The sequence below is a fragment of the Siphateles boraxobius genome, unplaced genomic scaffold (genome assembly GCF_051911475.1).
Source record: "Siphateles boraxobius isolate OS27281-9 unplaced genomic scaffold, OSU_SipBor_1 26, whole genome shotgun sequence".
Lineage (NCBI taxonomy): Eukaryota > Metazoa > Chordata > Actinopteri > Cypriniformes > Leuciscidae > Siphateles > Siphateles boraxobius.
Genome location: NW_027508876.1, coordinates 20,510,248 through 20,524,194, shown reverse-complemented (window position 1 = coordinate 20,524,194; position 13,947 = coordinate 20,510,248). Strand labels below are relative to the sequence as shown.

Here is a 13,947-nt window from a genome sequence, read left to right as displayed (position 1 = left end):
GTCTTATTATTTTCAAACATTTTCTTTGGGTTCAGCAAATGAAGTGGAATTCCATGTAATTTAAGAAGATTTACTAATGGAAAACATACTGTAAAATTAGTTAATGGATTTGGCTGATGTTCATTTGCTCATGGAAAACACAATATGCTTAGGTTATATAAAGGAACCTCAACTCTCCTTTCCTTAAAGTATTAAAAATGCTCATCTGGTGATGATTATTAGCATCATTTGTAATTACAATGGGTGAAATACAGAACTTACGAATGGTGATTTTTGATGACTGCAATTTTAATTAATTTAGTCCTCTATGGACTAAACAATCGGTCATCATTAAAAGAGCAAAAAACACACTTTCAGGCCAAGATCCACAAATTGCACAGGGCATAATTGAATAATTGAACAGTCAATTTTAAAATTAGGTACAAAAACGTGCAAGAGGATGACGTCACCACTGTTGTCTCTAAGAAAATGCAGACAAGTTTGTATGCATGAAACCACACAGGCGTTGAGTGTCTGCCGCGATAAAGAGCAGACACGCAGTGCTGAATGGACTCCACTGTATCGAGCTCCTGTTTCTGTGATGCATCAGTGACAGGCCACAGCGTAACACCCAGAATCCTGAAGGATTGTGTACAACGCGGAGACAACCTGCACAGGGTCGTCCTGACAGATGCGCTGTGGCCATGCCAAGCTGTGTTTATCTTTGGGCCGTTGAGTTTGTTATTCCATTATGTAATGCTATGACTGGCAAATATGAAAATGACCTCTTGCGGAGCACTGCGGTTTCTGTTAACATGTTAAATATAATGTTTTTAGGGTGTGTGAATGGAAATACTGCTATTACAGATCCCGACACAAGCTGTGGGAAATGGGAATGGTGCGGTACCGTGTTACACACTGAACCCAGAGGAGAATACATTTCAAACGTCTGGTAACATGCGGCGCTAAGGAAAACTCATTTGTCTTGATCTATAGGACAGCTTTGACGATGAGCTGTGCGAGTTAGAATTTCAGACAAGACTTTATTTTTAAAACAAATTGAGCCATTTACAGATACTAAAAATTACATTTAAGTAGGTTAAGTAAAAAAAAACATGACGCAAAAACACAATGTCCATCAACTAATAAACCCGAACAGCGTTTATTTCTTTGTTTAAACAAATGATGCAAAGATTCCTACAGGAGAATTGCTTTGAATCGTTCAAAGCTGAACCATAACGAACGAACACATAACTAAGCAAACACAGAATGTGAAGTCATTTAACTTCAGTTCCTTCCAAGTTCAGTTGGTAGATGTGTTCACTTGATTGAAGAGTTTATCTTTGATAACCTGGGACATCAAACCATGAATTGCTTCAATGGTCGTTTTGCAGCTGAGGGGCAAAGAAAATGTTGTTATAATGTGTTAAAATGCATAAAAAATGTATTAGGTCACTAGTGGCACTATAGTACAAGTTAAAAAATGAGGACTTTTTACACAAACAAGAGACTCATGTTAGTTAACCATGATCTCATACAAAATATGAATGTGAAATCAAGATTCAAAAGGAAGGATTTTCAAAACGAATCCCCCCCCCCCCCAAAAAAGCCCAAAATTTAAAATCAATTCTTTTTAAACCATTTTAAATTAATTTTTGAACTCAAAGCATTTAATTAATTTTTTCAAAACCTTTTTTTACAGTTCTGTACAACTGATTTTCGAATTTATACAAATGTCTGAGACCACATTAAAATTCTGTACTTTAATTATGTCTGTACTAAAAATGAACGTAGAAGGAAACTTTTTTCAGGATTATATCAAAATGAACGTAGATGTTTAACATTTTTTATAATGCCTTTATAAAGCATTTGAATCATCAGTGTGTCACATTTGAAAATAATTGAACTTGCCTAGCCCAATTTCTTTCACATTAATCATTTAGTAGACGTTTTTCCAAAGCGACTTACAAATGAGGAGAGTAATATAAGCAATCAAACCAACAATATGTGCAGTGACTAGTCCCAGTTAGTCTAGTGGGGAGTTTTTTTTTCCAATTATTTATCATAACTGACACTTTATATAAAAAGGGAAGCACTTAATATTTAATTAATAGAGATTGTATTACCTGTCACGTGTTGCCTTTGCTAGTTTGTCCTCAGATTTCCTATCATGTGTGTCTAAGCCCAGCATGAAACTGCCTCGTCCCAGCTGGGCTTCAGCCTGCTCCAGTTTCTCCGACAAGTCAAAAACCTGTCCGGTGGTGTACTCCGCATTCTGAAGGAACAAGAGCCATTAACACCTCCATTTCGCTTGCTCTAGACTAGAGTCTAGGTTAATGCACGATTTCACAACAATACTTAAACATTCACAACATGCCTTTCACTGATGGTCAATTCAAAAGGTTTTTGAACTGTTTACTGAAGCCCCCTGAATGAGGTCTCAAAAGTTTGCTGAAGGTGAGGTTCTTCTTCGGCGTAGCAAGACGCTCTTGACAAGTAGTCAATTTATCTCTAACGCAGTGCTCTGAGGCTGTTGTTTAGATAGTCTACACCTCATTGTAAGTGCTAAACAAAGCTCATGACAGAATGTTGTAGTCAACTATGACAGGCTTTCAAAAAAAATAGGTAAGGAAACAAAAGCAGAATCTACAAAAATATTAATCATGTGTACAGGTTGTCAACAAACCCCTGTCATATTATCAATCTCATCCACATGAAATACTTGTACCCTCTTGAACAAAACATCTCCAGGATGATAAAGATAATAATTTTTTGAACATAGACGGGAGACGATTTAGAGATATCAATATAATGACAAACAGATGAACATTATTTTAATTTAACAAAAAATTATTTCACATTTTAAATGTTATACTTATAATAAATAATTATAAAATCACTGAGATTTCCTAACTGTGAAATATACTACTGGTTACACTTTATTTTTAGTCGTCTTTGTTGCAGTGTAATTATATTTAAGTACTGAGTAATTTAATTAACAACATGTACTTAACATAGGGTTAGGGTTATTTATAGACACCATTTTCAACTAAAAACAGAAACTTTTTATGCGTTTTGGCCGGTCATTTTTTGTAGTAGTGGTAGTTTAGTGGTGGGCAGGAAACATTTTGACAAAGTTGTCGCCTGTACGTGAAAAACGTTTCCGTATTTAGTACATTGTTGTCGTGAAAACATACCATTAGTTGCAAGTAATTATGCATACTTTACTGTTAATACTACAGTACGTACATTTAGCATGTGACAAGGACACTGTCAAATAAATTGTTAACTAATAATTTTACACCAATAAAAGAGAGCGCTTACTGTCAGCAGACTGGAGGAGCTCAAAGTGTTGACCCAATACTTATTCCACAGCAGCTCTAGGAGTTTGCGATCCAGGGAAGACTTAAAATAAGCCACTTCTAAAGCATAATACCTAAAAGCAGAAGACGGTTTAATTATTGTGAAGTTCCTATACAGTGAATTTAAATCATTTACAACAATTTCCAAGTACAATAAAAGCGCAGAAAAGCTTACTGTTTGCAGTGCACTCCAAAATCCTCAATCTTGTTAAGAGGTATAGTCTGGTATTCAGATGGACCCTCATCTGGAGGCTTGTAACCCTACCGTAAACATTTAAATATGTGGTGATATAACTCAAATAAATGAATAGACACCTAAATATGAAAAACTACACGGTTACAAAATTTTTTTGACCGATTACCTTCGGATATGTCCTGAAAGCTCCAAGATTGACCTTCCCTGCGGATATAGTCCTTGTGGGATCAATCTGAGGAGGATGAAAAATTACTAGGACTGTAATAAGCAAAACAGTTCAGTCAAATATAACAAATAAAAACACTGAGCTGCCAGTTTAGCAAGTGAAAGCTATGAACGCCCAGCTTGCTATTTGCCCTCGGCACAAAATAAGCAATGGCAATGAAGGGTAAACTGTATAATGTATTCAGTTACAAAGCCAACAGCAATTAATCAGACACCGCTACAAATGTCACCAAACTCTTTCGTATTTCGGGGGTCAAATATGGATCACTGATATAGCTGCATTTAAATTGATACTTTGTAGATGAGCTATTTTTCCCCTCTGTCTTTAGAGATTGATAGTATAATGGTTTAGAGATGTCTTTGAAAAATCAGCCCTAATGCAAAATAAGCAACACGTTTAACATTTCCAACAGCACTTACCACTACTGCGACAAAGGGCTCTTGAAACTGCTGGTTAAGCATCTGAGTGCTGACATCTATGCCTGAGAGCCAGCAGCCGTATCCAGGATGACTGTGGTACCATCCAATGGCATTCTCCAACCGCCCCACCTAAATGAATTCATAGACGAGCCTCAGAATTAATATTTCATCATATGCTGGCCGTGACATTCATGGGGAGTTGACACATAATACGTCTATGAATGTACAAAGTGTAAACTATTTATTTAAAGATTTGTATTATTTTTTAATCCCTATTTTGCCTTCATGAATTCATTTTAAATGGTCTTGTGATTTAATAAATACATTTTTAAAAGTGCAAATATTCCACGTAGTCTCTCAATGAATATTAGACCATGAAAACCAAATACATACAAATTATAAAAAAATAGATAAAATATTTTAGATGATTATATCACACCACAGAAAATCTCATGATTCAACAATGCAAGCAAATTTAAGTTCCTCTGACGGGATCCTTTGTTTTAGGATGTTTACTATTTTTAAATCATCTTTTTGAGATTTTTAAAAGGGCAAATATTCCATGTAATCTCTCAGTTAATATTAGATCATGAAAACTGAAAGCAGTTTAATTATAAAACAATTAGTAAAATAATATGTTTAGAGGAGAATAGCATATCGCACAGAAATTGAAAACAGATTAACCATACAAAACGTATCTTTAAAGCAGAGGATATTATCGTATTTGGAAACAAAATAAGCGTTTATTCTTATAAGCTATTTGTCTAATATGAATTTTAGCGAATCGGTTTGGCTCAGTGTACCTGTTTAGCATTCTCTATATAAGCTGCCATGTATTCATAGGCTGCAGCCTGAGCATTAACTCGCGTTTCAGTGCCTTCCACGGGTAGAGCAAAACTGTCCATGATGATCATGGTCTCTCCATCCACCTTCCCCAGCATGAGTCCCATCACCTCCAGGTTTCCTCCAGAACGGGCATGCATCACCATCTTCAACAGTGCCAAAGCTGATATCTTGCAGTATTTAAAATAATGATGGCTGTAAACAATAAACGCAGTATAGAAAACTTGTGTTATTAATCTTTCGAAAAATGTTTTGCGGAGGAGGACATTCTTATGATGTGGTATACTCACTCTTTAGTCCAAGGTTTGGCCGCCAGAATCTCTTGTTGTTGTTTTTTATCATACTTATATATTTCATCAATACTCTGAACTTCCTGCATGCTGTTTGACAGCTCCCATGTTTTCATCGCTATGCTACTGCCAGCCATAGCTCGTAATCGGTTTTTATGTCCAGCAAATGAACTATAACGAATGAACTTATGTTAAACACCACTAGCAATTTAGGATATTTAAAGTACTATATAATAGATCAAGTGATTAGTTTATCTAAACATTTAAACGCACGATTTAGAAACCATTAACAAGCCTTCTGCTGTATCCCTTTACAAAAACCTACAACTCTCAAACCTGAGTGAAGCTAGCTAGCATACGCGTAACTAAAGAATTATATTGGTGTCAAAATAAAGGTCTCATCGTAACGCGACTGGTTAGTGAAGCTAGCTAGCGTACCCCTTAATAAAGTTTTATATTTGTATCAAAGTAAAAGTCACAAACTAACGCAACTGTTTTTCTATCTATCTATCTATCTATCTATCTATCTATCTATCTATCTATCTATCTATCTATCTATCTATCTATCTATCTATCTATCTATCTTGTGTAAGATGATGTGTTAAAAGCTCAATTTTAAAACACGGTTCTCGGAACGCTGTAGCCTTTTCCATTTTCCTTTAAGTATTTTACTCTCCAAGAACACTGCTTGATAGACTACTAATTACTATTATGGGGCAAATAAAATGTGTATTTTTAATTTTATTTTTATGATTGGAATCAGTACTATATATTATTACAGCTTATCAAAATGTAAAGAGCATTTTTGACTTTTTAATTTTATGTTCCTGTAAAGAAAAAGATACATTATTGTGTTTAGATGGCTTCTAAAAAAATAAAATATTTAAATTAAAAATGTATAGTCAGAAAATAACTAACATTACTTCAATGTATTTTCAATGTATCATTTGTCATCTGAAATCACATTCTTAAAGAGAGAGAGAGAGAGAGATAGAGAGAGAGAACTACATTTCCCAAGATGCATTGCGCATATTTCCAGTTCAAAGGTTACCAATACAAGGAAGTAAAGCAAAGTTCTCAGTTAATCTGCTTACAAACTATTTTGTTTAGTAGGTCAAAAGCCAAGTTGCTCGCCACACACACAGCACATTAAAGCAAGATTATGACGCGGTTTGTTTAGCGGCTGTGTTGTCTCATACTCTTGGTCACTCGTGCTCTGCTCTGCAGTGTATTTTCCTTGACAGTAGCTACTGATGTGCTGGTTTATATTTGTACATCTTCGATAAAGCGACTTTATGATTGTGTTTCAATCTCAAATTTGCAAAGTGGTAAGAATTATTTTCATTCAATTCATACTATTAAACCGATTGTAAAAAAATAAAATGCAAATGTTAGGCTACTTTTGAGATGGCTATGGACCATTTACTCCTTTTGAATGTACATTCATGTTAATATGTCAAATCTTTAAGGCAAAACTAGACGATAGAAGATGAAAATAACAGATTATATTTCAAATGTCCAACTTTTCGCTTGTCTTCCTTTCCTTTTTCTAAATCAGTGCCACAGGTCTGACAGCAGACAAAATGAAGATGATGACATTCTTCATTGTGGGACTCATTGTCCATGTAGTCTTCTTTCTCTCAATATTTGACATTTATTTCACGTCCCCTCTTGTCCATGGAATGACACCACAACATGTCCCTCTGGCCCCTCCAGCCAAGCGCTTGGTGCTCTTTGTGGCAGATGGTCTGAGAGCCGACAGTCTCTTTAAGCCAGACAACAATGGGACAGGCAGGGCTCCTTACCTAAGGTGATGAACATGGGTTAATCTTTGTCCTGTTTGCCAATGTTGTCTAGAATAGTTCAGTCGCTTTGTTTAGTGATTAAATGTTTATTCGGCAAAATTCCCTTATTCTGCCTCAACCTTAAATAAGTGTGTATATTTTTGTATAAATATAAATCTAATACAACAGCTGTATTACAATAAATATATATAGTTTATGCCTCTTAAATGATTGTTGTTGTGTTCTTTATGGTGTATAAATAGATTTAACTTGTGCTTCCTATTGTTCCCTGTCATAAGGACTGTGATTGAAGAGCGCGGCACATGGGGAGTGTCACACACTCGAGTCCCTACAGAATCACGGCCAGGTCATGTGGCTCTACTAGCGGGCTTTTATGAGGACGTTAGTGCTGTTGCCAAGGGTAAGCAGTCATACATGTGTATAACATATGTGTGTAAACTTAATAATGTGTCTCACATCTCTGTGCTTACAGGCTGGAAGGAGAATCCAGTGGAGTTTGATTCTGTTTTTAATGAGAGCAGACATACCTGGTGTTGGGGCAGCCCTGACATATTACCAATGTTTGCTAAAGGTATAACCACACACTTGTGTGTAGATATATGGGAGTTTAATTACCTTATTTGGTAGCTTTACTGGCATGTGTGTTTTGTAGGAGCCACTGGAGACCATGTGTACACTCACACTTACCCTCCAGAGCGGGAGGATTTCGCCTCCACTGATGCTTCCAGACTTGATACATGGGTATTTGATGAAGTGAAGGTAGGATACTTATTGTGCTTTTATGCAGTTGCTTGAAACTAAACTTGAAGAAACCTTATTTCAAGTATTTTATTCTTATTAGAGCATTGCCCAGCATTTAAGAATCTGCTATTTGGAAAATCAGAAACAGTTGTTTAAACATGCTTTATCTAAACTATTTTAAATAAAATGTATAAATATTATTTAAATATTGAATTATTATTATTATTATGCATGCATTTTTATGACTTCATATTAATCATAATAATATATATATATATATAGTTGTGGTCAGAATGAATGGCACCCCTGGTAAATATGATCAAAAATGGCTGTAAAAAATAAATCTGCATTTGTTTATCTTTATGATCTTTCATTCAAAAAAATTGCAAAAATCTAACCTTTCATTGAAGTAAAATAATCGAAACTGGGGGGGAAATCCCATTATGAAATAAATGTTTTTCTCCAAAACACGTTGGCCACAATTATTGGCACCCCTAGAATTTTTTACGAGTAAAATATCTCTGAAATAATATCTTATGAAATATAACAGTCATACTGTGAAATATTATTTTTTTGTTTTTATATATTTAAAAAAATGAATTTATTCCAGTCATGGCAAAGCTTCATATACTAATATATATATATATATATATATATATATATATATATATATATATATATATATATATATATATATATCATATATAAAACATTTAATAATACGATAAGACCCTGAAAACTTGTAATAAAGAAAAATATCTTATTTGTTTCCTTTTTTGTTAAGGATTTTTTCAATGTTGCCAAAAGCAATAAAACTCTGCTGAGTAAGTTACATGAAGAACAGAATGTGTTTTTCCTTCATCTTTTGGGGATAGACACCAATGGCCATGCTCACCGGCCCATGTCAAAGTAAGAAAAATTCATTTCACAACATGAAATATTGCAATGTGATTAACAACACCTTTTCCTTTTATCATTTTTATTTTATTATCTTATGTAAATCCATTTTCAAACCATGTTTGTTGTAAAAAGTGCAAGACAAACTGTATTGTAGTTTAATGTGTTGAGATACCTTAAACGGTAATTTACGAGTATGGAAATGCATATAATCAAATCACCTGGACATCAGTTTTACCATTATGTAGAGCTTCTACCATTGTTAAAGACTCACATGTACTATTTTCTTTGGGATTTCTGTGCTTATAGGGAATATCTAGAGAACATTGGCCTGGTTGATGCTGGTGTCGCTGAAATTGTCACTGTGATGGACGACTTTTATGGGCATGATGGAAAAACCGCTTATGTTTTTACGTCTGACCATGGCATGACAAATTGGGGTAAAACATCTCTCTGACCTAGTCTTTGTAACTTTAAAGCGTGTTAAACAGTTAAAATCTGAGACAGGAAACTTTATTAGAAAAGTTTAATAAATTACTTTTATCCCTATGATCAAAGACATATTTTTAAGATTGAAATAATATCATGCTATTTTATATTTTGCCTGATTTATATTAAAGGAGAACTTCGGGCAATTTTTAAGTTAATCTTGATCGTTATACCTTTGTGACTGAGTACTGTCTATAGAAAAATAAAAAGGAACCGGATTGGTGATTGCAACACGAGCTGTTCCCGCAAATGCCCAGGGCTCCCCCTCAGCTAAAATGGCAGTTGTGGGGGCATATACATAAAGAGTGTCTTTGTGCCTCTTAACAGACACAAAATGCAATTAAAATGTCTGTCCAACATGAACAGGCCCTTACATGTGAACAAGATGCGTTTAGCAACATCCATTGCTTAAATTGACCTATAGTGTTTTAGACGGCTAGCTGTAGTCTCGCGCTGAAGTCCCGTTGGAACTCAGTTGTAGCCAAAGGTGAAAAGTAGTGATGGGAAGTCCGGTTCTTGTCCGCGCGAACCGTTTTTTTTGGACAGTTCATTTCAATGAACCCGGTTCAAGAAATAGTTTAAAGATTACCGCATTTGCAGCGAACACTTTGACAAGGATGACTACACAGACACAACACAGCGGGGCCGGTTGAAGAAAAAAGCGATTCCGTGGATGAAGACGTGTGCAACCACTGTGGAGGTAATGTAAACTATATTTATCCTTCCATTTGGGCGCTGTGTTGTGTCTGTGTAGTCATCCTTGTACGACACAAACGCGAACCATTTCTTCTTCACCTACACACTGCTATTTACCTTTGGCTACAACTGATTTCCCATGGGACTTCAGCGCGAGACTACAGCTAGCCGTCTAAAACACTATTTAGGTGAATTTAAACAATGGCTAATTTGCTAAACGCATCTTGTTCACATGTAAGGGCCCTGTTCATGTTGGACAGACATTTTAATTGCATTTTGTGTCTGTTAAGAGGCACAAAGACACTCTTTATGTATATGCCCCCATAACTGCCGTTTTAGCTGAGGGGGAGCTCTGGGCATTTGCGGGAACAGCTCCGTGTTGCAATCACCAATCCGGTTAGTTTTTTTTTCTATAGACAGTAGCCTACTCAAAAAGGTATAACGATCAAGATTAACTTAAAAATTGCCTGGAGTTCTCCTTTAAGTTCAAGTCAGCATTTTGGGTAAAAGAATATTTCATTTATCACTTATAAATGTCTGTACACTACAGTATCCGAGTGTGTGTTTTATAGGATCTCACGGTGCGGGACACCCGTCAGAGACGCTGACCCCTCTGGTAGCATGGGGCGCTGGGGTTCAGACAGCACAACGGGAGCCGGCCTCTCACAAATATGATGATAATTATTTAAAAGGTTTGTTTAATGGCCCTTGATTGTCTAACACCCCCTCCGTCTCCATCCTCTTTAAGCAAATTAGTTTTCAGACATCATTTAATAGAGATTCAGGCATCATTAAACAGCAGAATTGATTTTGTCAATATTAATAATAAACCCTTTTTTTGTTTCAGAATGGGGGCTAGAAACATACAAGAGAGTGGATGTCAATCAAGTGAGATTTTCCGTTTCATTTACTTTTAAAATGTCTATAAATGTTTGAAACATTGCTAATCTGATCTGTTTATGGTTTTCTAGGCTGATATTGCTCCACTAATGTCATCTCTTATAGGAGTTCCCTTTCCTCTGAACTCTGTGGTGAGCATGATTTCAGAGCTTTCAGATCTCCAGTATAAATCATAAAGCAGCTCACTTCTACACAGATATGCGTGCAGTGATTTTGTTATCTTCTGAAGGTTTTGTTGCTTTATAGGGTATCTTACCACTGAATTTCCTGAATAACAGCCAGCACTTTAAGGCTGAGAGCATGTATGCAAATGCTATTCAAATCTTGGAGCAGTTCAGGGTAAAGTACAGGACTTTTTGGTTTATTCTTCCCTTTTTTATTTCAAATAACCAAATAACCACACTATCTTGTGTTTATTTAATCAGGTGAAAATGGTACAGAAGAAAAAAACAACAATATCCTTTCTCTTTACACCCTACCAGTGAGTAAAAGGCAATGCTTAAGGAGACATATAATAAAAAAAATTGATTATTTTTGGGGGGGTTTTTTAAATAAAAAGGCTTGAATCTTACATTCACCTGCATTTGGCAGCAAGAATTGGTCTTTCAGATATTGTCCTAGTATTAATATCAAAATCACGAGCACATTTATATGATTGCCATTTCTGATAAACGACAATGTTAAAATGCTATTATTAATTTTCACATGTGAACTGGTTAGCCAATCATAACAGAAATAATTTACATAAAAGTAGAAACCTTAAAGGTACAGTAGGATGGGAAAATAGCCATGTTAAATTACACCTTCACTGTTGTTAGGACTGGCCAAAAACTTTGATCATTCATTATACCATGTTCAGTCCTCGAATTTGATTGGCTGAGCAGTTTTCTGGTATACAGCCGGCAAGGTCAGATCAATTTGTGAGATTCTCCTTTTTGCATCCAGGCCTCTCACTGACTCTAAACAGATGGATTTTGTGCGTCAGGCAAGAGATTTGATCCAGAGAGGCCAGTTTAATGAAGCAGTAAGTGTTGATTGGTTGTCGTCATGTCCAAACTGACTCATGGATTATCTTTTTCATTTTGATATATCTCTTTCCGTTTTTTCCTCTAGATCCGTTATTGTGAAGATCTCATAGCCCAGGCCATGGAAGGCTTGTTATATTATCATACATATGATCGGCTCTTCCTGGGCAGCAGTGTGGTTCTGGGTTTTATTGGTTGGTCCTCGTATGTGGTTTTGTTCATCCTGAAGACTCATGCTAGCCTACGCAAACCACCATCTAACACACATATGGTAAGCAAGAGATGTTGTTTTAACATGCAGATCATTATCATTGTTCTAATATGAAGGTTAGTGGTTTATTGGTATAAAATGGCGTGTTCAAAAGTGTGAGGTGAGGTGAGGTGTCCTCTTTGTGTTTTGTTGTGTTCTAGGTAACGGAAAGAAATCTAGTCCAGGCGTTTCTATGTATAGGTCTTCTTGTGGCTCTGTTCTTGTTGGTCCAGTCGAGTCCTTGGACCTACTACATCTACTGCTTGCTCCCTGTGCCCGTGTGGTACTCCGTCATGAGGGAGTAAGTTACTTATCCCTGCTTTGTTAGAACTCACCATATTAGTGGTTCTTAACTGTTTTTACTTCAGGACCCAGATTATAATTACCAGCATTAAATCTATTGCAATTGTTAGGCCGATAATTATTTTCATGTTATGATAAATGAGACATTTTATTTAAATAAAATAAAAATAAACCACTAAAAACTCAAATGAATCAAATAAACAAAGGAAGAAATCATTTAAATTCTACAAGCGTTTCTTTTTTTATTTTAGACATCATAATGTACAATATAAATAATGTTTAACCTGTGAGATTTACTATAGATTACATTTAACAGTGTTATTAAATTTGTTAGCATTTTTAAAGTTTAACTTTAATTGAGCATTAGAGAACAACAGAGGTAATCTAAATGTAACAATAGGAGAAATGGGCATGGATAATTAAATATCTAATACCCCATTATTAAAACTATTGCCAATAATTATTAGGCCAATAATTATTTTCATGTTATGGTTGATAACCAATAAATGACTGATATTAAAAGTCTTTAAGAATTTGCCTAAATAAATAAAACGTAAAACATTAAAATCGATCATTTTAAATACTACAAGTGAATTTAGCCATCACAAAACTATAATGTACAGTATGAAAAATGGATATTCTATTAAATAATAACAAGTAAATAATACTTTGACGCCTGTATGGTGTGAGAGTGGCATAGGTTGGTTGTCATAACAAGCCAGAAAGGTTTACATGGAGCGCATTAAATCTCCAACCTCCGGGGAATCACCCGTTTTAAACAAACGTCAAACAGAGGAGTGTCTGTTAGCCAAAAGGGAATGCGATAGAGCTCGCAATAAAACATGAATCATATAATAATAAATGTAAATTGGCTCCCAGTTCTAGAGTAGTGTGTATCTGCAATAATTGTATTGACTGGTCTAAATCCCATAATGTTCACTATTATATCACACTAAATTAACCTATTGCTTAAACTTATTACTGTACCTGTATATACTAATATATATCTATACATCTAGCTGTTTTTTTTTCTCTCTTTTTGTTATTGTTTATGTTTCTACTAGTGTGTGTGTGTGTGTGTGTGTGTATGTATGTCATTGGTTTCTTACTTTGTGTAAGCAGCTATGTCTTGTCAATAAAAAAAATAAGAATAAAGATAAGATGTGAATTAACTAGACAGGTGGAACAATGTGCAAAATTATTCACATGTGACATGATAGAGGACAAATTGGAAAATGGACATGTTTCATGAAAAAATGTGACCGTTTAGGAAATTTGCATTTATTAATCACATTCATATGTGTAAAATATTATTCCAGGTCTATTTCTTGTCCCTACTGGATTTTTAGAGTTTGTGTGTTTTCTCTCTGTCACAGATTTGAAACTCTTTCTGGTCTGATTCGATCGATCCCCTCATTACCACTCAGCAAATGCTTTGGTTATTTTTTGCTGGTTACATTTGGAATTGAGTTACTAGTAAGTGCTTGCTTAACTTTGTGCTAGACACGATGAAGACTGTTATCAGT

General features: G+C 35.2%; 2 protein-coding genes across 5 annotated transcripts in view; one reads left to right on the top strand and one right to left on the bottom strand.

Moving 5' to 3' along the window:
- Positions 1 to 1,002: 1,002 nt before the first annotated feature.
- cops5 (COP9 signalosome subunit 5) lies at positions 1,003 to 5,682 on the bottom strand. 2 transcript variants are annotated; one of them, XM_077244746.1, is made up of 9 exons: positions 5,611 to 5,678; positions 5,316 to 5,486; positions 4,986 to 5,220; positions 4,183 to 4,311; positions 3,704 to 3,769; positions 3,517 to 3,602; positions 3,304 to 3,415; positions 2,106 to 2,254; positions 1,003 to 1,373 (listed from the first exon to the last, which is right to left on the bottom strand). In XM_077244746.1, exons 2-9 carry the CDS (start codon positions 5,450 to 5,452, stop codon positions 1,283 to 1,285), a joined length of 1,005 nt encoding a protein of 334 aa, XP_077100861.1. In that variant the 5' UTR covers positions 5,453 to 5,486; positions 5,611 to 5,678; the 3' UTR covers positions 1,003 to 1,282. The 2 variants fall into 2 exon arrangements, with proteins under 2 accessions (XP_077100861.1, XP_077100860.1); XM_077244745.1 differs by having other exon boundaries at positions 5,316 to 5,682.
- A 670-nt stretch (positions 5,683 to 6,352) lies between these two features.
- pign (phosphatidylinositol glycan anchor biosynthesis, class N) overlaps positions 6,353 to 13,947 on the top strand; it is a 36,316-nt gene continuing 28,721 nt past the window's right edge. For 2 of the 3 annotated variants that reach the window (XM_077244738.1, XM_077244737.1), the window contains exons 1-16: positions 6,353 to 6,643; positions 6,874 to 7,125; positions 7,399 to 7,520; positions 7,593 to 7,691; positions 7,773 to 7,879; positions 8,646 to 8,770; positions 9,068 to 9,198; positions 10,516 to 10,635; positions 10,791 to 10,831; positions 10,915 to 10,974; positions 11,090 to 11,182; positions 11,269 to 11,324; positions 11,789 to 11,867; positions 11,957 to 12,139; positions 12,280 to 12,419; positions 13,798 to 13,897. In XM_077244738.1, the coding sequence (XP_077100853.1) occupies positions 6,899 to 7,125; positions 7,399 to 7,520; positions 7,593 to 7,691; positions 7,773 to 7,879; positions 8,646 to 8,770; positions 9,068 to 9,198; positions 10,516 to 10,635; positions 10,791 to 10,831; positions 10,915 to 10,974; positions 11,090 to 11,182; positions 11,269 to 11,324; positions 11,789 to 11,867; positions 11,957 to 12,139; positions 12,280 to 12,419; positions 13,798 to 13,897 (1,683 nt within the window). In that variant the 5' untranslated portion in view covers positions 6,353 to 6,643; positions 6,874 to 6,898. The remainder of the gene's footprint in view (positions 6,644 to 6,873; positions 7,126 to 7,398; positions 7,521 to 7,592; positions 7,692 to 7,772; positions 7,880 to 8,645; positions 8,771 to 9,067; positions 9,199 to 10,515; positions 10,636 to 10,790; positions 10,832 to 10,914; positions 10,975 to 11,089; positions 11,183 to 11,268; positions 11,325 to 11,788; positions 11,868 to 11,956; positions 12,140 to 12,279; positions 12,420 to 13,797; positions 13,898 to 13,947) is intronic. The other variant, XM_077244739.1, reaches the window with a different exon arrangement.